Below are 23,613 nucleotides of genomic sequence, written 5' to 3' on the forward strand. Positions count from 1 at the left end.
ATATATATATATATATATATATATATATATATATATATATATATATATATAATTTTAAATAATGTAGATTTTGGTCGATGTAACCTTCATGTGCTCAAATCTAATATCAAAAACGATGTCAATGAAAGGGTGTAGATGCATCCCTTAACTTTGAAAAAAAAACATGTATTTATTTATGAGTGTTATCTTTTTGCCTCTAATTTTATAATTTGAACTTGTTGCTCTCAATAATTTTTCAATTGAGGTGAAAAAAATACAAATATATATATCTAGTATTATTAACTTTTTGTTTTATGTATTTTATAATTTGAAACCATTGCCTCCAATTTTTTTAGTCGTTGTCAAATTTTGTTTCTTTATTAATTAGTTTTGTTCAATTATAAGCTCACTGAGTACTTTTTATTCGACTGTACATTCTATTTGAAATTATGTTTTATTTTTATATATTTAATAATTATGATTTAAAATTACAGTCAACAACTGAAATTATGACTACAACATAAAAGGTTTTTCAACTTATGACAATCGTAACTACGACCATGTCAATCACATTTTTCTACAATTTTTCATAATGCTAAGAAAAAGATTTAAACCTTAATGAGTCCAGGTTCTAGATCCGTTCATCAAGTTCATAATTTTAACAACCAAAACCAATTTAGATCTTCTTCTTCAAATTAGTTCATGTTAATCTAACCTAACACTAACACTATCCAAGTGATGTGCTCCTTTCCTTGTCTCATAAATAGGCACTTTCCCTTTCAATGAAGACTCAATACGAACCCATCCAAAGCACGCCTAAGGATTTGACTGCCTTCTACAAAAAGACAAAGACAAAGACAACGTGTCCCTTTGAATTGAAAAGACCCCACCACACCACTGGCACACATTCAACTTGTTCACGCAATTGAATAGCCATGTAAATTGGCATATGCCAAACAAACTTTGGTTGGATGGGACCATTTTTACATTGAAAAGATAAGAAGCACATCACATGAGATGAATGAGAGATGCAATGCAACAAAGGCTTTGCCACTTGCCTCTCTCTCATCTCATCTCATCCACCAAACTAATTTTTCTTCCCATAATAAAAGAGCCATATATTCAGATTCCTTAACTATGAATGTAGCAATGGAAATATGATTTTATAAGAGAATAAAAATCTTTTATTTATGTCACAGTCGTACATATATGATAGTAAGTAACAACATAGGGCTAACACAAAAAGACACACATTAAAAGGGTTACATTATGGGAACACCCATGATTTATTAACCCATAATATAGTACCACCAGACCAGACCTGCCAAAGCATAAAAATATCTAAAGACCTAAACGATTACATGGGAAGAAAAATGCATTAACTGCCTTTTGAGTCAAGGGACTTTCACATGTCCCCTTTTAATGACACAATAAAAGCCCTTGATACACGAGTTTCCCCTCTTGTCATTTTCACTGGTACCAAATTGAAACCTCTTGCTGTTTGTGAAGAGGATCCATTCCTACTCCTCCTTGTATATCCTCCTTGAAATCAAAGGATGACAAATCACAAGGGGAATTAAACATCAAATGGATATTATTATTGTTGCTATGGTTGGTATCAAAAGGGGTATGAGTGTTCATGTTCATGGTGGCCTTGAACCGGTCAAATTGACCTTCCTCTCGTGCAAAGAAGTTCCCTTCCAACACCATTCCTTGACCAGGGAAATAACTTTCTTGTTGTTGTAAGCTGGCCTGAGAAAGGTTATGATTTTCTACAGCTACACAGTTGGAGGAACTTAAGTTCTTGTTTCCTACAACATTCGTATCATAGATTGTCATAAGGTCACTAATCATTTTCTGTCCATCCTCCGGAACTCCAAGACCAGTTAGATCAAATGAAGGTGCAACCAAACTTGCAGACTGTGTTGTAGTGTTGGGTTGAACAAAGGACTGGGGGAATATGACTGGCTTATCCTCAGTAGCATGGAAATTGGGACCACCACCATAATCTGCAGAACTGTTTCTGTATGCACAATTCAATTGATGATTGTCCCTAGCAGACCTATCATGGAAACCAAGGCGAACTTCGCTATAAGGGCATTGGGGATGCTCACATGTGTATATTTTCTGATCCATCATCATGTTGAAGTCACTAGAAATCTTCCTCTTCCGGATGAAATCTAGGTTTGTGACAACATCTCCCTTCATTGGATGAGAAGGTTGCTGAATTGGCATCCTTCCCCTCATTCTCTCCATCCCGAGGTTTGATGGAAGAAGATGGTCAGGCTTCCGGTCCTCCACATCAAAGTTCAGCTCTTCTTCGGCCCCATCAACATCATACTCGCTGCAATCATTGATCACCAAGGATCCATTACCTCCAGCAGAGGAAAATGGAGGGCAATAGTCAGGGTAAAGCTCTCTAGCCAAGGCTTCCTCTTGGTTGATGATGGCAAGCCAGGTTGCACTTTCCTTTGCAGTCATTTTGTCTTGAAGACACTTAGACTGCCTCACAAGCTTGCGAATTTTGGCAATATCAGGGGACATATGCTTGATGACCGCAGTGAGAACACCAACCTTCCATGCCTTCTTTAGGTCATGTGGTTTCTTGTAAGGTGGAGGGCTTTGATCTTTAGGTAGACCAATTTGAGGCCACCATTCTTCATTCCCAGTTGGCCACCATGGTGGAGGAACACCCTTCTCTAATGGGAATCTCCTCTGAGGGGGATCACAGTGCTGCATAAGTGCTGACAAGAGAGAACCCAAGGTTGTATCCTGTAACTCTTGCAAGGTGTGTGGAGTTGGACCAATGGAATTGCATCCATCATTCTTTCCAGGGATTGCATTATCAGCTTGATACTTCACTATGGCAGCAGGACCATTTCGATCGAACCTGACCTTGTCCTTCCACCATTCACGAAGATTGTCTGATGCTCCAGTCACTGGCTTCCCCTTCTCAGGAATTATCCCATAAACAAACCCTTGTGCCTTGCAAACCTCCATCATTTTCAGCATGTACTTCAGTATTCCATCTTGAGCTCTTGACATCTTTTTCCTCCTTGCCTGCTCTTGGGATTGCCTTTGCTTTGTTGCATCAGTCCCTTCCTTGGACTTGGTTTGTTCTTTCAATCGCTTGTGACGCATTTTGTCCCTCCACATCCTCTTCTCAAGTTCATCCACATCAATTTCTTCATCACTGTAGTCATCCTCAACTACAGGATCCGGTTCAGTTTGTCTCACAGCAATATCCCCCTCTCCAAGAGAAACACATAACATATCCAAATCGCCACAAAACCCCATATCTTCAAACATCATCATCTTTTCCCAGGTAAGTCTCCAAAAAAAGAGGGTTCAACCTATGAGCTTACAGATGAAGTGAGTAACAACTAACAAACTGGGCTCCAGATTTCACCCCCTTCAACACTATACACCAACTCAATTAGAAAATTTCTAAAGCTTCTAATGGCCTTTACACCTGTCAAAAGTAAAAAACCGGGAACAATTGAGAAGGAGGCAAAGATCAAATGATACTTTCCAGATGAAGCGAATATCAAAATCCAAAAAGCATAAAATCTATATCAATATCCTGTATGAGATTCACTAACCACCCAATTTTCAGCAGCACATTTTTTCTTTCATTCACATCCAGCCATATTGGATATAGGCTAAAAAGTAAAATCTAAAGTTGACTTATCACCTATGTTGCACAGTTACAAGTATTCAGCGATACAAAATTACAAATACATCAATAATTTTAAAGCACCGATGCATCATATCACTAAATGAAATCACAAAATTCTCTTTTTTTTTTCATTTTTCTAAAACCCAATTCATCAAAACCGTTACTGGATCAGGACTATTCTGATTGAATAGATCCAAATCACCCACAAATTTAAAAATAAAAATAGTCAAAATACAAGCACCAAAATCACATAGCATGGTACAACGATGATTTAAAAAATAAAATAAAAAATCACTCATCAACCCGTCATCAAACAGATGACGACTGACATTCCAAATTTTCTTTCCCAAAACAGAAGAGGAAACAAATCAAACCAGCCACGAACAAAGGATCTAAAGGCCAAACCAGTCACTCAGAAACCCCAAAAACACCATAAATAGCAACAATCAGCATATATATATATATATATATATATATATATATATATATATATATATATATCAGCTGAAGATCAGAAGGCTAGGACCTAAGAAAAATATTAAAACTTAACAAATCAATAGTGTAAAATCAGTACCAATGAAAAAAAAGAAAAAAAGAAAAATACACAACATAAACAAAAAGAAAAAAGGCCAGAATTTTATTGACTAAGCATTAATCAGGAAGGAAGTGAATAGAGAAAAGGGACATTTTTTTTTCCAACAGGGGAACCATACCAGAAGATCCAGAAGTGGGTTTTCGCTTGTGATGACCAAAGGTCAATAGGGGGAGAAGAAGCAGAGAACTTGTGTAGACCTTAAGCAGAAAGAAAGAAGGAGAGGAAGGTGGGAAGAAAGAGTGAGTGAGAAAAGGGACAGAGTGGGTTGCATTATCTTGCTTTTATTATTGCTTATGGTGGTGCTCTTGGTGAACGTGAAGTGGGGGTGTCATTCATTATTGGTGGGATTAAAACATTGATATAAAAAAAACCCCCCAATTTGTGGAGTAATTCAAGTTCCAGAGATATTTATGACATTGGTTAGGTTAATCCCATTCTAACCTTGGGACAATCGGTTATTAGTATTTATTAAATCATTAATTATGACATGATGTGTGAATGTGATTAATGAAGTTGCAGTTTTACTTTCTCTATTTTAGGTTGCGTGGGGTCCGTGTGCGTATCGTAGTTTATTGAAATATGACCCATCAGAATTCAGAGAGTTCACTCACATGAGTAACAACACAAATACAAGCTTTTGTTTAACATGTTACAAATCCCATTTAAAGTAAGACTTTACTAATTTTACACAAATATTTTATATTATCATTTAATTATAATTTAATTACAAATCATCATTTAGATTATTTTAAAATAATTATTATTTTCAAATTTAATAAATTATAATTAAATGTACTATCAATATTTTTTTTCTTAAAAAATAATACATTTATTGATATAACAAATGGCATTCTACTTTTACTATGCTAAATGCTATTACTTGTCTATCAACCCTCGGATAGTTTTATTTATTTATTGATTTATAAAGTGTTTCATAAAATGAAAGGAAAATGTAATAAAAGTGAATTTAGATAAATAAAAAATTAAAATAAAATATAAAAGTGTAAGTTTAACCTTAATTTATAGATTATTTCATTTATTTTTAATTCTTTTTAAGAAAAACAAATAAAAACTTTAAAAAACATATTATTCATTTTTTTTTTCTTTCATCACACATTCACATATTTTTTTATATCTTTTTCTTTTCTTCTATCACTTCATCCATTACATTTGTTATTTTCTCTTTTTATCTTTTTTTCTTTTCTTTCCATCTCTCCTATTTCTCCTTGAATAGACCCCAAAATGGGTGTATGAATATCATACTTCTTAATTTAACTTGTCACTTCTTGTTATTGATTTTATAAGTTGATTTACAGTGGTAAAATATAATGTGTCATTTTGTCATTAAAAATAAGTAGGAAAAAAAAACATTTTCTTAAATTCCTAAACTATCCTACTTAAGTAATAAAATGTCTACAAAATATGTAAACAATAATGGATTTAAAAAAAATTGACAGACTCTTCAACGACAAACAAAATTTAGGTGAATTGATTAAACATAATATCTTAATTATTATAAACTTCATCAATCGTACTTATTTACTGTTTAGGATTCTTACAGTAAAAAAAAAACTTCTTTTAGTGTATGAAACTTAAAAATAAAAATAAACATAGTGACATGTCTATTTGTCTCTTACTTATGATAACCTGTATATGTAATCATTTGTAAATTTGTGAATTAATATATCTATTTTTTTAAATCCTTTTGTTTATCAAGGAAATGAGATTGGTTAATTTAAAATTCGTTCGAAAAGCAAATAATCAATAACTATTTTCATAAAAAGTTAAATTTGAAATCAAACTTAAATAATAAATGAAAGATTCAATTTTAATTTTTGACACATTAAGTACTTGTATCTAATTATTTATTTTTAGGAAGCATATACGTAATTTAATATGACGTGTTATACTCATTATACCATGTGTAAGGGGGGAGATGTTCCAAGCAAATGGAAAAATGCAAGTATATGTATACTAAAAATGTAAACATATATTCAGAATAAAAATTACTAACAAATATTAATCTACTAATACTTTAAGAAAGCACCATGAGTCCAAGAAAACAATTTTTTCTGGTAAAAGGAAACAAAGACAAAGAAACCCAGCACTTTCACATAAATGAGATATAATTTCTATGGTCTGAACATATATGATCATTATCTGTGTCATTCTTTGTTAGCCAAAGGTGAAAATTGGTCAGATCAATTTTTGAAGGTTTACCATTTAATTCATTTAAAGTTTGATCTAATTTGGCTTGTTTAATAATAATAAAAAGTCAAATTCAAACTAAAAAGACATTATTAATGAAGGGTTGTATGGACAAATTTCCCTATAACTATTTCTAAAAGGAGAAAATAATATACACAAAAATGTTTTAACACAAAACAAACAATGGTTAGGCATGTGTGGTACTCCTAACTCACTGATTAATTTTGTGTATGTAACAAATCCATATTTGAAAACTTATTTTCCTTCTAAAGAAAACAATTAAATACACAATTTAATTTGTGCAAAATTAATGCAGTGTTCTACTTTGACCCTTAACATAGGCAAGAAGTGAAAAACAACAATGTCAAAGAGTTTTATTTGTGGTCCTTTTCAAACCCATCTCAATATCTATCATCAATGGTAAATAATTTTCTTTCTTGTTGTCATCTTTTTAAAAAATATATATATATATTTTTCTTTCTATTAGTGAAATTCGTGTCACATATCTGTAACAACTGATGTGATTGCTCCTGATAAACCTAACATTATTTTTTTTTTAGTGTTTTAAGTCATTATTTGTGGTGTACTGACTTAATATCCTTAACATCCCATTCCAGAGAAAATGCATTTGATTTGAAGTGATATAGATCGTGTGTATGCGTACATCTATATTATAATTTAGTGATTTAAAAAAAATTGTTGCAGATTCACTTTGTGCTTCTCATTACGATAAGGAAAAGTGAGGCTCACAAGATGGTATTCATCTTAGAAACTATTCTGTGTGGAAAAATAATTAATTAAATACACAGAGGAGTGCAAAAGATCATATTAATCCCTCTTTACATAAACTAGAATAGCTACATTAAACGATAGCATTTTTAGTTGACATTCTTCAACAAAAGTGTTTTTAGTTATTTTTTTACGAGAGTGTTTCTAAAGATTTTTTTTTATCTTTTTTATTTCTTTCAATCTATCATTTTTAATATCTTCAGTTCTAATTTAAATTTTAATATTTTTTAAATAAATAATCAAAATTAAAAATAGCATTATGTGATATTTATAATGACTCTAAAATATAATTTATATATTTTAAAAATATTTATTATTACAAATTTCAATTATAATATAATTTATATATTTACAAATATTTATTTATTATAATTTTTAATTATATAAATAAAAATTATTGAAATACTAGTTAAATTAATAAACAAGGTTAGTGTTAAATTAGTTTTGGATTTGTAGAAAGTTAATTGAGTTGCAGGGTATATGTTTTTATCTCAAAACAGAAACCTTTAACTATAATTTTCTCCCCCTCCCTTTCAGATGGGCTATTGCTTCCCTTTTAGCCCAAACTGCTATTTTTATCTCCTTTTCTTATACTAGGCTGGACGTTCCATTAGCCCAAGTAAGCATGAGTGGGAGAAGGTAGTAGAATACTAGAATCTAAGGGTGGTGATCCTTACAAAGGTGTAACACCCTTTAGGCTTCACTTACACAAAAATATCCTAACACATTACAAAAACTGGTTAGGCATGTTTTTTTTTATTTTGTGAATAATGGTTAGGCATGTATGTTACTTCTAACTAACAAATCAATTTTGTCTATATAACGAATCCCTATTTAAAAGGTCATTTCCCTTTTAAAGAAAACAGTCATATACACAAATTAATTTGTGTGAAACTAATAAAACGTTAAACTTCTTTATCGAAAAAAAATAAAACGTTTAACTTTGACCCTCAACATCGGCAAGAAGGCTGAGATTTAATAGCACAATTTGTGTCCCTTTCTGAAAAGTTAAAAACAACAATCTCAAAGCAATTTATTTGTGGTCCTCTCAATATCAATCATCAATGGTAAATGTTTTTCCTTCTGGCTGTAATCATATTTTTCAATCAATGCAATTCATCTTTTTCTTTCAATCAGTGAAGTTCATGTTACATATTTGTAAAAAATTGTGATTCCTTCCGATGAACCTAACCTCATTTTGTGCAGTGTCTGATGTCACTATTTGTGTTGTTGGCTTAATATGCTCCACATCTCATTCTTGAGAAGATGGGTTTGATTTGAAATTATATAAATCATGTGTATGCGTACGTCTATATTATAATTTAGTGATTTAAAAAAAAAATCATTTTGGTTACAGATTCACTTTGTGCTTCTCATCAGTCGGCAAGGAAAAGTAAGACTCGCAAAATGGTATTCACCATACTCTCAAAAGGAGAGATCCAAGGTACCTATCTCTAATTCTATATATATAATTTAACCCATTGTATTGGATCATGGTAATTAAAATTACACAAATCATTGAATGTGAGTATTCAATATGGTTTTATCATTGAAATTGCTTGTTGAGCATGAGCTATAAGCATGAATCTCAATTATGAGAAGGCTTCAATCCTTTTACATTTATAATCATATATTTTATGCTTTCTTTCTTTATTTTTTGGAAGGTAATTCGTGAGTTAACTGGGCTAATTATCTCTCGAGCCCCTAAGCTGTGCAACTTTGTGGAGTGGAGGGGATTCAAAGTTGTTTATAAAAGGTGGGTCAAGATTGATCCGTTCATTGTTCCCTCAGTTGCATGGCTAACAAAATACACTGAACTATAATTAATAATTTTATGACTCTTCATTTTGGTTATTGTTTAGATATGCTAGCCTATACTTTTGCATCTGCAATGATCACGAAGACAATGAATTGGAGACCTTGGCCATTATTCATCACTATGTCGAGACATTGGATCGCTATTTTGGCAGTGTTAGTATTAGTATCATAAACAGTTGAATTCTGAAGTTCTTAATAATTTGTACGCATACTTCAGAACCTGAATTTGCTTCTCTCTTCTCTTACCAGGTTTGTGAGCTGGATTTAATTTTTAATTTTCATAAGGTAATTCATTTTTTCTCATACTGTATTCTCTCCAATTATTAGTAAATTTGAATATGAAATCCCCACACTAATAGTGCACACAGTTCATCTATAGTCTATGTGGTAAATGAGACTAGGATCCCGTGCAGTCTACTTTGTGATAAATCATATTGTCTGTTTTTTAATATAAATTTCAAAGTCCTATATAAGTAAGAATGCTAATGATTTAAGGGAAGAAAAATAATCTACCATTTACTCTTCAGAGTTAATCTTAATCTGTGGTTAAAAATGAGCTTGATCTTGGCAGGCATATTTTATATTGGATGAAATTTTGTTGGCTGGAGCCATGCAGGAGACTAGCAAGAGAACTACTCTGAGACTGATAGGTGCACAGGTAATGTTTTGTTATTATATTTTCCACTTCTAGTTTACCATAACTATCTTATTTTGGACAAAATTTGGATGTAATGTTCTAAGTGCTTTTTTTGTGGTAGTCTTTAATCACAATTAATTATAGTTTGATTTTGATCGTTTACATTAGGATTTAAACTAAAAGTCAACATAAGTTACTAAAGTGAAAGTCTAATTGTAATTAAAGAATAGCAGTGAAAACATCAAAGGAATTGCATCTTAATTTTATCCTCATATTTTATAATTAACCTTGTGTTTCACAAAATTCTGATCTTATGGTAATGAGTTGCAGGAGGATTTAGTAGAAGCTGCCAAAGAGGAAGCCAGCTCATTGAGTAATATAATCGCACAGGCCACCAAGTAAAAACATCATTGAGGATTGAAATTATGTTGCATAGGCATCTCAAATGCGGGTGAAAATTTGTTCTATTGAAAAATCATTAAAAAAATATAATAAATGGTTTTGTTACTAGAAGTTTGTTTTTAAATAGAGCCACAATATGCATATTAACTTATGCCTGGGATGTACCTGGTGAATAAGACTTGGTTATTATTTTATTGAGATTGAAAATTTGTTTCTGTTCAATTGTTTAACACTCCATGATTACTTATTGACCATAATATGCATCTAATGTTCTCATTTAAAGTTTAAATGGTATGCTGTATTGCCTCCTAAAAGTAGCAGAACCCAGTCACATTCATTGTTATGCTTACCATATAGGCATTCTCATGAGTTTACTAGTTCACAATTTTTTATTCTTGGGGTGTGATATCCTAAGAATTCGACCAAAAGTGTCTGACTTACATGAAAAGTTCTCATCGTTTACAAAGAATGTCTTATGAATGTTCATCAAAATCATTTATTAGGAATAACTTGTTAATGTGTTAATTCGATATTCTCAATAATCTGTGCAGTTTGAACTTAAAATCTCAAATCATCTAGTCAAATCTCTTACCATTAACTCACCTTAAATTCAAAGTTCAAACCACACTAGCTAATAAACTAGAATTGTTAGTATAACTAGCCATATATAAAATAACACTTAGCATTGGCCTGCAAATGTAGCAAGTTTATCCAAACATACTCAACTCTGATCACACATTTCTCATAAATTTTCGAGTACACAGATTAGCAAAGAAAATAAATACAACAAAGGGGAACAAGACATGACTATCTTACATAAGGTAGTCAACAAGCCTAGCCAGCTAACTGATCACAATAAAAGCACAACATGACTACACACAAACAGAACAATGAGGGGAAGAAGACACAAAAGAAAGATAAACTAAACAAACTAAGTGTACACACACGAGTGGTTGCTAGTTTCAGTTGTGTTCTTTGTTATTCATGAGCACCTTCTTGAGAATGCCACATGCAAAAGCATCCCTAGGTATACTCTTAACGTTTTGAACAGCCTCAGCAAAAATGACACCCATTCCCATGTGCAAATGAGGCTCAATGGGGCAATGGAAGGCCCAAACTCCAGGATTATCAGCCTTAAACCTCAAAGCAGTCCAACCATAAGGGAATAATACTGCAATGTTCCTCAATGATGGGTTCTTCAAGTTGAATTTGGATTCATAATCTCCCATCTCCATACCCCAAAACCCAAAAGTCATGCCCATGCAAATGCCAAGGGTGAATCTCACTATTCTCTCCCTTCATCACATTAGCATTTTGGAGTATCACATCAACCACTTGGTTAAACTGAAACATGTAAACCCCACTTCCAACGTTTGAATTAGGGTTCAAGGGAGGTTTCGAGATGTCATAATTTTCCGAGAAATTGTCAGGAGGACTTTTTGGGTCAAAGGCACCATTCACATTAAACCTAATGGAGCCTAGGTAAGGAGTTGTTGGCAATGCTAATAAGACATTTGTTAATGGCCCATTTAGTGTATCCATCAACAAGTTTTTGTGTGTTGAGAAGGAAAATCCTACGACGATCTTAGTGTTGTGGAGGTTGTTCGGTTCCTCACAAATTTAAAGTGTATTATCAATTGAGTCACATTGAGTTAATAGCAGTTATTAACACAATGTAGTATGATTACAAATATTTAACTTTTATAAATACATTTTTTTTTATTTTCTCTGTTATTTTAATCCCTGTGACCATGTGCCTAAAAGTATGGGACCTGGGCCTGGGATTATAAACGGACAAGGTAGTAAAGTAAAAGAGCTAAAATAAACATAAGAAGAAAAATGGGCTTATTCTTCCTGCACCGTGTAACTTCTTGTGCACCTAAGAAGTTATGTGAAGTGACAAAATTGTCTTTCACTTAAAATTTTAAAATAAATCTCCTCCTCCCTACACTGCTGTTTCAATCTTCCTTTCCTTCCCTTTACGTCACGCCGGTCCCCGTCTGTTAACCCCTTCATTCATCCCTCCCTTTGCACCACACCGCTAGTTCCCGCCTCCTATTGTTTCGTCGCCATGAATTCACTGAGTTTATTTTGTCTATGTTATTACAAAATGGGAATCTGTAGTATGTTATGGATCGAGAATCCATATAATCCATATAGATTGTCAATTCATATGAATTATACGGATTCGTATAATTATTTTTTTTTAATTAATAAATTATTATTTGAATTAATTTTTTTAATTAAAAATAAATTTTAAATTTTGTTGTTATTTTATTATTTTATAAATAAATATTTTTTTATTTTAAAAATTTATTTAATTAATTAATTATATTTTTATTTTAAGTTCTTTTTAATAATTAATTTATTCAATAAATAATTTATTTACAAATTTTTTAATTTAAAAATCAATGTATAAATTATATTGTTATTTAACTATTTTTAAAATATAACTAATTTAATTAATTTTTATATTTAAAATAGTTATTTATAAAATTGTTAAATAACAAAAAATCCAATTTTTTATAACTATATATTGTGAAATTTAGTTAAACAAGAAAAGGTAATGTTGTATATGACAAATGTTTTTTATTGATGTACTTATATAAATATCATTACACTAATAGTATTAAATATTTATATAAATAGTGTTTGGAAGTATAAAAATAAATAATTTCTTCATTTATTTATAAATATTTAAAATTATTAAAATACTTATTTATAAAATAATGAGGTAGTCATTTATTAGAAATAAATAAAAAAATTACACTTAGATTTTGATAATATATTTTAGTTTATTAGAATTAGTGATGTGAAGTATAAAAATTTAAAAAAAAGAATTTCTATATTGATTTATGAATATATAAAAGTATTGAAATAGTTACTTAAAAATAATAAAATATTTATTTACAAATTATTAAATAGTACTTTATAGAATATTTTAAATTAAATTATAGTTTGATTTTGATGAATAATTTAAAATATACTACATTGTATAATACAATATAATTTTAGAAGATTTATTAGCGAATTTGTTAGTTAGTTTTTTATTAATAGAATGGCCAAAATTTTGTTATAAAATATGAAAGTCAAACTCTAAAAAAAAAATATTAACTCTTTCTTTATTATCTTTTAGTCCTCGCTACAAAAATATATATATATATATATATATATAATAATTAGCTACAAATTAGTTATAAAATATCAACTCTTTTTTATTACAAATTATATCTCAATAAATTATTTATGAATTACTTGCTAATATTTTTGTAGTTAATTGTAATTAATAATATTAATCATATTTTCATTAATAGAACTAAAAGAGAAGCAAAATATAAACTATGTGATTAAAAAGACCTCTTTCAAACTATAAAGACTAAAAGATAATTAGAATACAAATTATAAAGACTAGAAAATCACTTTTAAAATAAAAATGACTAAAAGAGCATTAAAATGTAAATTATAAGGATTACAAATACAACTTTCAAATTATAAGGACTAAAAGGTACAAATTATGAAACTATAGAAAATAAATGATTAATTAAACCTATTAATAAAAATATAACTAAACTTATAAAATAAATCAATAAAAAAATATATATTTTTAAATATTTGTAGGCTATACGGATGGTCAATCCGTAAGTTTCATACGGATTGTAAATTCATAAGTTTTATACGAATTGCAAATCTATATGAATACAGATTGAAGTTGTAGAAAAAAAATACATTATACATCCGTTGTTACACTACAACACCAACCGCCATCACTTGCCAATGAACCATCGTAACAATGTGCTTCGACCAAATCAGACACAACAACAAAGGAGGAGCTCGATCACCACTCACAATAATGAATGGTTATGAACAAAACAATGAATGGTGTAAGAAGAAGAAAGAAAAAAAGTTAACAGGTTAATTTTGGAATTTTAATAAAAACATTGGATGTAAAAGAAGTTTACACGATGCAGCAAGAAAATTCCAAAAAATGCCAAAGATTTGTCTTCTCTCATGTGCCTATTATCACGACCAATCAACATACTAAAGCGGCAGTGCCATCTCTATCCTATTTTATGGAAATATTTTTCACAACATTTTTGTTTTCTTTTCTAGTCAGCAAAAATAAATACTTTGTTTTATAAATAAAATATTTTTGTGATTTATATAATATATATATATATATATATATATATATATATATATATAATATCAAATATTATTTAATATTTAAATAATAAAATAACTTATTTTAACTTCATTAAGTTGGCATCTTTCATCTCCTTTTACTTACCATCAGATCAGAGTGTGTAGAAAAGAATAAAAAATATATATAACTCATCTTTTTAGTTGTTTTTTATAAATAATTATATATAATACATAAACATACATTATCACATCCTCTAATGGTGAGTTGTTTGAAAAGGATACAATATTATATAGCCTAAAAAAATGAGCTTATTTGTTCCCTAGTTAATTGTCAATTGAAGCCAACAATATATTCAGAAGGTAAGGCCAATTCACTTGAAAAGTGAAAACCAGTAAACTATTCCCCCAAAAATAATTATTACACTTCCAGTACTGCTTAAAATGATATTATTCAAAATTCTGAGTGGTTAACTCGAACCATCAAAAGGTAACACAAGACTCCTATTTGTGGGTCTTGTTTGTCATTTTCGTTGCATCCTTTGCTTCATAAGTGTCACCTTGAAATTGACCAAGAGAATATTCCTAATAACACGAACCAGTTTGTTACCGTCAATTCATGCGGGGTAAACCATCTTTTAAAGAATTTTGTTTTCTCCTTGCACACGATATTCAGTGACACCAAGCAAAAGTTACATGTGTGAAGTGAATACCACGGCGATAAACACTTGCATTGTCATTGACAAAGAACCAATAACATGGAGAGCAATGCGTCACAAATATTTTATCAGCGAGTGACCAAGTCGATCTTTTTTCTAGTATTACATCAATAGATATTCAAGTCACAAATTCCAATGTCCTTCAGTATGTAAATTTACATATACCAGAGATTACATTTACCACTTCCCATTACACTATGAGGTAATACACTTAAATTTTAGAATACATATATATAATTCAACGCAGATTGAGATCCTACCACATCACGTTATTCACGAGCAGTTTGTGTCATAACTTACTAGTCCCAACAACTCTGGACCTTCCAAGCGGGGATTATTCTCAAAGCTACAGCATTGAAACAAAACAACATTTATTCAACAAGTAAAGGAAAAGAAGAAAGATAACCAGATAGCAGAAAATATGTTCTAGCTAGAATCTAGAAGGCAAACTTTAAATGATTACAGAATCAGTGCACCAGAAAAATGCAGGAAGACCATATATAATTAACTGTATAGGACAATAAAATGCAATCAAATTCCCTGTCATCACAAATACATTGTAACAGGGCAGCCTCCCAAAATCTTTGTCATTCCTACGATCCCATTATACAATTGGAAATTGCCTATAACATACACTTTGTGTCATCATCACACACAACAACAAATAACAATCAAATATTATCATCACAATTTAACAGGACCTCCATAAATAGAATGTGAACAGGACACCAACAACATCTTAACCATTAAGCAACAAAAATTGCAAGGGGGAGCAGCATTTGGCAGAGAAGGTTACTAAATTTCTCATTGTTACCCCCTTCCCTCCCCCAAAAGAAAAAGAAAAGGAAGGAACAATAGTAAAAGAAGGTGCAGAAGAGAAGAAAAGACTCGAGCAAAAACCAACATGAATAGAACCACATGGAGAATAAGAAGAAAGCTACATGCTTAGAGTTAAGAAGAAATTACTTATTCAATGGAATATGCTCGAAGGGCCCAGATGTAGGAATTGTACCACATAAATCATTGTTGGAGACATCCCTGAAAATAAAGTGAATGTTTAGGCTCTTTGAAAGCACACATCTTCACGATACCACCAAATGATTTTATCATGATCAACATATAAACACAAGATTGTTACTTACACTACTTTAAGGCTTGAAACAGCAGACAGTTCCTTGGGAATTGGGCCAGTTAGTCGGTTGTCATTGAGTCGTCTGCAAAGGAAACACAGTTGAGAGAATCATGCAAGTGTTGAATAATTTATTCCACAAAATAATAATCAACAGTCTCACCAGTTAAGAATCTGGTATGTCACACCATATCATATTGAAAGTTGAAACACTAACAGCTTCCAGCAGTTCAAAATGGGATTACTAACTCAGATTGATATTTATTAATTTTATTTTAAATTGTCACTTGGCTTCCAGGTTTGGTTGAATAAATTTCAGACTCCGGGAAAGCTAAAAGCTAGGTTGAAGTATTTTACCACCTAAAAAAAGTAAATAGGTTTCAATAGGTCATTCACTGACTAGAGGGGTTTGATTTATGAAGGATTTTGGATTGTGCTTAGACATGTTACACTGAAATTTTTAGAATGAGAACTTCTATATTACACATGGACCTTTTAATTTATCTAATTTGTTTAGATTGAATCATACCACTCAATGTTGGGACTGAAGTCGTCTCAATTTAATCAGAATGATTCATACTAGAAAAGTAGAATCACTCTTCACTCAATTATGGCAGGGGGGATTTAAGGGGAGAAATTTTTCACATTGATTGGACTAAATTATGCTTTACTTAATGGCTTTATTTGTCTATTTTAAGGATATGATAGTAAGTAATTTTATTTCCATTGAATAAACACTCTGTTAATATTTCCTCCTATGAATGAGGTTTATATTTGGGTTTGAGCATGTGAATATTGGAAGCAATTCATTTCATATCTACCGTCCTAACATCAAACATATGCCCTACAGTTTCAGCATCTTAACACCAAGCACAAAACCCAAAATTGTCCATTCCCAAACTTAATATAAAATGTATAACTGAAAAACACCAATGTCAATAAGTTGCTATCCAAAGGTTCTTGTACTTCGCCTGCATCATTTGAAGTCTTGTAATAAATTCAAATGAAAGTAAAGGAAAGCAAATGCCACAGATCTGTCCAGTCAAAATATGTTATTAAACAGACTTACAAAAAGACAAGATTCTTCAATTTCCCCAATGAAGGTGGGATGGTGCCTGATATGTTGTTGTTGTACAAGTCCAAGCTAACTAGACTCTTCAGGCTTCCAAGTTCCGGAGGAATAGTTCCTTGAATGTTGTTTTTGTACAACTCACTACATCCAATAAAAAGAAAACCTCATTAAACACTAACAGGTATGAAATGCTATAGTTCACAACAATAAGAGAGCCACAGCAAATACCAATTTAGTAATAATAAGAGCACAATATGAAACACTATCTTATACTTTCATTTGCTTCACATATATGATACATGTCCAAAACCTTTTAAAATGTCTTGAAAATCTAATATAGCTACATATCAAACTTCAAACATAATAAAGAAAAATAGAAGCATTGTCCCTTAATTTTAGCAAAAAATGGAAATTGTCCTCTTTATGGATGATCTCAAGAGAGGAATGAGATTGATATTATTCCTACATTTAGACAATAGAAAGTGATTTATGACAACAATGCTTTATAGTTTTTATTTTGTACATAAGTGTCTTACGTGTACGGACGTACCATATCTGATACATTTTTAGGATAATCATATCGTCGTATCAGATACCTATCATATGATACACATATTGTATCAATGCATCATAAAGCCACATTTAACAGACTTAAAGTCACAATATTGGGGAAAAAATATAAAGCAAAGTTAGAAAACATACAGATACTGTAGATGCTCCAGCTTCCCAAGTTCAGGTACCAAATGTCCAGATAGGTTAGAGTTACCAAGATCCCTGTAGAAAGCACCATAATTATCACCATAAACGTGGAGAGAATATTAACAGAATCAATCAATCCCATGCATTTCAGTTAGCATTCCGCTATTACCAATTAAACTAACAGCAACAATCTATGAAGAACCTATACTTTCATTTTCTTCATGTATCCTATCCGACACGTTTATGGATCCAATACTCATAGATGATTCACCAATACTTATATGTGAACTATGAAGTATCCAAGCCTTTAGAAAAAGAAATGAAAATCTAATATAGCCATATATGAGAAATAGAAGCATGTATACAGTACAATACAGAAACATGAATTTAAACTATTTTTTATGAATTTTAATGCATATCTAGATACGCATCTCACACTTGTTATATCCTACATATTGTAAAAATAACCGCATGAGTTGAATTTCTATGTATTGTCGATCAATCAGAAATCATTGTTGTAATAACTTTTAGGGTAATTATTTTAAAAGCTAACAATTTTCATATATTAATACGATACGACTATTTACTCTGCGTATCTATACACGAACCGTATCATACCATAGGCAACAATAATCCCCCGCCCAGAAAATCAAACATCTAGTTAAATTACATAAAAAAAAATAATCCCAATGATGGAGAACATAAGCACCAAACAGGTAAGAAAGTATCTAAACATAACTTTTAATAGCAAGTAATTTGACGAATCCAGCAACCTCGCGGAGGATCCTTCGATTTCATAAAGCAATTAACAAAATAACAAAACTCGCTAAAACCAGCACCGCGTAATAAATAAAAGTGATAGCAGTAGTATAAATAAATTAAAGTAACAGACAGTAACAATTAGGAAAGCTGCATCACAGAAAGGAACAAAACAGATAGAGAGAGAGAGAGAGAGAGAGAGAGAGAGAGGATGCATACACTCGAGTGACTCGGTTGTCCTGGTTGCAGGTGACGTGGAACCAAGTACAGGGACTAACGAGAGTGGGATCCCAGCTCTGGAGGACGTTGTCAGGGTCCGAGAGGCTCCGTTTCAGCGTGTAGAGAGCGTCGCCTTCGGAATTTGAGGCGGCGAGGTTAAGCAGGGTTAGGGTTAGGGTTACGGAAACGGAGAGGAGGAACCGCAGAGAAGTGGGGGTTGCTGCGGCCATGGCTGATCTGAACTTCAACCGAACACCTCACGTTGCCGCCGTGTTAGGGTTCGCTAGCAGCGAGCTCTTATTGGAGGAGGATGCAGCAATCGCGCTGCAAGGAAGAAAGAAGCAGTGGGAGGAGGAAATTCTGGAGAGAGAGAGGGAAGAATCTTATTTTGGAAGAGAGAGAGAGAGAGAGAAGAGACTTGAAAAGGAAGTATCGGCTTTGGGAATAACACAGAGCAGTAAAACATGGCATGCTCGCTCTTGTTTCATTTTTATATTTAGTTTTTTCAGATGAGTTTTATACTACCTTCGATTAATCCAAAATTATTTTTTATTGAATTTGATCTTTTTTAAAGAGGAGAAATTACTTTCGAGAAAAAATAAATACTTAGTAATTGCAATAAAAAAAACTACTACATTTTCAAAAATTAATATTATATTTTGTTATACATTTAATTTTAAAAAAAAAACGACTCCACTCAAAATACTGTTAAATAGTAACAAGTAGTATTTGGTTCAAGGGAATGAATGATTCACAGCTGAAAGTAATTGAAGCTGGGGTGAAAGTTGTGAGGGAAGGTGTTTGGTGGAGGTTAAAAGGTACGTGAAAGTGTTGAAAAAAGTGAGGGTGTCATGTGTTTTAACTTTCATCTCAAAATGAGAAATGTTTGTTTGATTTTATGTTAAAAATTTTATTTTAGATATATTTGTATATTTTTAATTTTATGCTGACAAAAAAATTCAAAAATTTTGTATTTTTAAAATTAATTTTGGATTAAAGTAATTTTGATTAACTTATGTGTTGGATCTAATTTTTTTCTTTAACTTAATTTTATAATAAAAATATTAAAATATAAATTACATCATTTCAAAATTAATTTTAATTTCATTTAAAATAAATTTTATGAATATTCCTCTAAACACATAAAAGGGGGAATGATAGTTGTAGTTATTGAAGATTACACAGTACAACAAATTATTAGTTGCTAAAATTGACTCTAAGAGCACCACCCTTGAGCTTTTTTGCATACATAATCAACTTTATTATTACTATAATTAATTTTGTAGGAATTGAAACCTTCAAACTTGGTCGTGTTAGTCTTGAGTTGGCAAGCTAACTGATTATTCAACTAACATAACTGATTGTGTGCGTTAAATTTCTTGAAAAAAAATTGTCTCAACAAAAATTTGAAGTGAACATCCTATAAGTACAATTGACATTTTGATTAATCATTATTTTTTACTTTCTTTTTTTATTATTTACCTAATCATTTTAATTCAAATCTTTCATTTTTTTTCCATCTCTATCAAACCACTTTAATTTACAGTCTCTTTATCTTTTCATCCATCACAACATAGCCTCAATATAAACACATCATCCGAAAAAAAATCGAAATGTGATTCTCTACTCCATTGATACAATTAATTTTACAAATAAAAAATATATTAAAATAGTAATTATTATTTTTTACTCATGACTAAATTTACTTATTTTATCTTTCTTTATTTTTAAAGAGTTGAATCATATAAGTACATTTTAATTAAATTCTTATAAAATTATTAAATTTGTATTAGTTCAGACATTTTTATTTCACAATTTCATTTTTAAGAAAGTCATAATTTACCATTTGACATTATTTTTGCCTAGTTTATTTTTTATATGTTGTTAATGTAATATTTTTGTACTACTAACTATTTAAAAAATATGTTAGGCATGATTTTTTGGAATAATTATTATAAAATAATATTACCCTATATACATATAATATCATTATATCACAGTGTAAAAATATTTACTATACTACCATACGTCCTATTTTTACATTATCTTTGTTCTTCATTATTATTAATATTGTATTTATTTAAATGAAACTGACCTTGAATCTGGCTCCCTTCGATAAAGGTTTTGGAAAGATGGTGAACTAAAAGAAAAAAACTTTATTTTTTCTTCTGTTTCTCTCTTGACTTCTAATATTCACTTTATCGACAATTTTCCGTACTTATTCGTGAGTCGATGTCACGCACTAAAGAGAAGGGAAAGAATAATTGTTTTTCTAAAAACTAATGAATTGATAAAAAAAAATCTCTTATATTACATTTTTATATGACGTTATTGTAAAAAAAATTGTGTTTATTCTTTTTTCAAAGATATTAAATAAATAACATCTTAACAGAGATTCAAAATTGTTGATGTATATAAACAGAGAAATAAACATAAAACTTTTACAATGCTACAATAGAATCGTATAAAATATAATTTGTTTCCCCCGAAAAAAAAATACACAACTTAAAATAACTTATTCCTATGAGTTTTATAAAATTATAAATTAATTTGCATGCATAAGTGAATTTATAAAATAAATTATATGACAAGAATATTGTTAAACTTTTAATTTTATTATCTTTTAATATCAAATTATGTATTCATAAAAGGAAGTCATACTATCTTTAAAATGTTTTATTTCATCTTTATTGAATTACAATAAATAAAAAATATTTTATATACTTCAGAAAGTTAAAAGGACAATCATTAAAAAAAACGTTAAAAGGACAAAACCACAAAAAAAATTACAACGATCTAGAAAATTGGATGCCTAAATAAATAATAAATATAAATGTTATTCTTTTTACTGATAAAAAAAATGTTATTTTTAACATGTAAACTTTAATAATTTAAAATGACATATGATATATCGCTCAAAAGATATAGCTTTACTTAAACTGGAAATGTTTATAATGCGTCGGAGTTAATTCTTCTAATAAGAAATAACATACGAATTAAAAACGTATTGTTTGAAACAATAACTTATGAATTCCTTAATAGGGAGATTAAAAACACATGTGAAAATAAAATTGGAAGAAAACTCCAGTTTATTTGTAAGTGGCATATTCTGTGTGATAGTGGTAAGTCTGTGCAAAGTCCAATACATTTTGGTAAGAATAAATGTTTTATGCACATCTATTATGTTATGAAATATTTTTGAAAAAATATTGATATTATAGAATTTATGTTATAATAAAAAAATAGAGAGAAAAAAATGAGAAACACATTAAATGTTTAGAATAAATGGATATTTGTACATATTGTTTTTTTTGGTAAGTGACGTATTCTGTGTGATAATGATAAGTTTGTGCAACTGTAACCACCATTACTGACACTACCTAAAGTGGTTGGGAGAATCCAAATTGATTAATTATTTATGGCTGTGGTGCTGCATCGTGACTTTTGTCAACGATTCCATTTATCTTATAATAATCCTATTTTTATTAGAAGGATCCTCATCTTTCTATCTCAAATGTATTGTAAGTGAATAAAAGTATAATATTGCGTAACAAGTATTTTATAATGTTAGAAACATACAAATCATTTTAAGTAATTGAAAATTGTTAAAAACGGTGTCTTTATGAACCAATATATCAGGAGTGAAAAAAAAATCTAAATAATCATTTAAAGCTAGTTAATATTAGATTTTATAAAAGCTAAATTTTTACAAAATTGTTTTGTATAATATGATGTTTTCATGAGAAAAAATAATTATATACCGACTGACAATTTAAAAGATTTCACATAATTATTTAATTACAACGGCAAATTAAAGTGATTATAATAATAATTTATAATTAAATAATAATATAAAATGATCTTATAGCAATAGATGATGGATATTAAACTTCATTTTCATATTCGATGAGTATTTTTACGGGGCATCATACATTTACACAACTACAATATAGACTCTAAGCATATGGATTTGTGCCTACTGTGGTATTCTCTCACGTAATGAACAAAATTAATTTGGTAACAGAATTTATGACGAGGAAAAACTTCAAGGGTTAGGAATTCTTACTAGGACTTTCTATTCATGTAATCTTCTTATCTTAATGTTCATCTTCGTTCTCTTCGAAGATAAATGAACCTAAAGCATTATTAATTCATTTTTGGAATGCGAAGATATATTGTGTAGTTGAATTAAAAATCAACTCATATTTTATAATCATGTTAGACTTATTCTTATAAAACCTAGTCCTCTTATTTTTAAATTTGTGTCAAGCTTTGAGCAGCAGTCATTTAAAATTTCAAAGATCTTAGGCTTTTTTACACACAGTTTTCTCCCGTTAGACTATTAGCCTATTAACTCATGTAGAGAGGAGTTTTTTTTAAGACATGTAGAGAGTAGTTAAACACATGTATCTTTTTAATATGAACTAAGCTTTTAAGTGGGCTAATACACCTATATAAAAATTTTACACCTCCGAACTTTACTAACATACCTCCTTTTATATAACTTTTTTTTCCAAAAATATTATTGTTCTCGTTTATTCTTAATGTAAATGCAAAAATTTAAACATTCCAAAATATAACTTTTAGATGCCCGAGAGCATGTAGGGGTGGGTAAATGGGCCTAGGTCCATGGATTGACTCGCAGGGTTCATGGTCTGCGCGAGTAACAGACCGATTTTTTTAAATAGTCCATGGTTATGCAATATTTTTAGGTTTGCCCCGCTTAACCCGCAGACTGTACGGGTTTGTCCTGCAGGGTCCGCGGGTTG

At 30.3% G+C, this 23,613-nt stretch overlaps 3 protein-coding genes and 1 pseudogene across 3 annotated transcripts; 1 reads left to right on the forward strand and 3 right to left on the reverse strand.

The window, feature by feature from the left end:
- Window positions 1-1,137: 1,137 nt before the first annotated feature.
- On the reverse strand, window positions 1,138-4,609 carry LOC114400716 (ETHYLENE INSENSITIVE 3-like 1 protein). Its single transcript, XM_028363322.1, has 2 exons — window positions 4,372-4,609; window positions 1,138-3,451 (listed from the first exon to the last, which is right to left on the reverse strand). The coding sequence occupies exon 2, from the start codon at window positions 3,292-3,294 to the stop codon at window positions 1,450-1,452; it is 1,845 nt and encodes a 614-aa protein (XP_028219123.1). The 5' UTR covers window positions 3,295-3,451; window positions 4,372-4,609; the 3' UTR covers window positions 1,138-1,449.
- Window positions 4,610-8,194: 3,585 nt separating this feature from the next.
- Window positions 8,195-10,337, forward strand: LOC114372055 (AP-1 complex subunit sigma-1-like). The gene is made up of 7 exons (XM_028329447.1): window positions 8,195-8,317; window positions 8,608-8,694; window positions 8,915-9,006; window positions 9,113-9,221; window positions 9,318-9,353; window positions 9,640-9,726; window positions 10,036-10,337. Exons 1-7 carry the CDS (start codon window positions 8,315-8,317, stop codon window positions 10,105-10,107), a joined length of 486 nt encoding a protein of 161 aa, XP_028185248.1. The 5' UTR covers window positions 8,195-8,314; the 3' UTR covers window positions 10,108-10,337.
- A 455-nt stretch (window positions 10,338-10,792) lies between these two features.
- LOC114376920 lies at window positions 10,793-15,157 on the reverse strand (annotated as a pseudogene).
- LOC114400723 (leucine-rich repeat protein 1-like) lies at window positions 14,949-19,309 on the reverse strand. Its single transcript, XM_028363335.1, has 6 exons — window positions 18,845-19,309; window positions 17,870-17,941; window positions 17,165-17,308; window positions 16,109-16,180; window positions 15,933-16,004; window positions 14,949-15,312 (listed from the first exon to the last, which is right to left on the reverse strand). Exons 1-6 carry the CDS (start codon window positions 19,072-19,074, stop codon window positions 15,240-15,242), a joined length of 663 nt encoding a protein of 220 aa, XP_028219136.1. The 5' UTR covers window positions 19,075-19,309; the 3' UTR covers window positions 14,949-15,239.
- Window positions 19,310-23,613: the final 4,304 nt, after the last annotated feature.

This window comes from Glycine soja, chromosome 2 (assembly GCF_004193775.1).
Source record: "Glycine soja cultivar W05 chromosome 2, ASM419377v2, whole genome shotgun sequence".
In the NCBI taxonomy this organism is placed as follows: domain Eukaryota; kingdom Viridiplantae; phylum Streptophyta; class Magnoliopsida; order Fabales; family Fabaceae; genus Glycine; species Glycine soja.

What these genes read in the sequence shown, in the direction of transcription:
- LOC114400716 (XM_028363322.1), bottom strand. Translation starts at nt 3,294, where the DNA reads ATGATGATGTTTGAAGATATGGGGTTTTGTGGCGATTTGGATATGTTA.
- LOC114372055 (XM_028329447.1), top strand. An exon ending in TGGATCGCTATTTTGGCAGT is followed by an intron (nt 9,222 to 9,317) that starts GTTAGTATTAGT and finishes TTCTCTTACCAG; the next exon opens with GTTTGTGAGCTGGATTTAAT. An exon ending in TAATTTTTAATTTTCATAAG is followed by an intron (nt 9,354 to 9,639) that starts GTAATTCATTTT and finishes TGATCTTGGCAG; the next exon opens with GCATATTTTATATTGGATGA.
- LOC114400723 (XM_028363335.1), bottom strand. Translation starts at nt 19,074, where the DNA reads ATGGCCGCAGCAACCCCCACTTCTCTGCGGTTCCTCCTCTCCGTTTCC. An exon ending in GACAACCGAGTCACTCGAGT is followed by an intron (nt 17,942 to 18,844) that starts GTATGCATCCTC and finishes TGCTTTCTACAG; the next exon opens with GGATCTTGGTAACTCTAACC. An exon ending in TTGAAGAATCTTGTCTTTTT is followed by an intron (nt 16,181 to 17,164) that starts GTAAGTCTGTTT and finishes TTTCCTTTGCAG; the next exon opens with ACGACTCAATGACAACCGAC.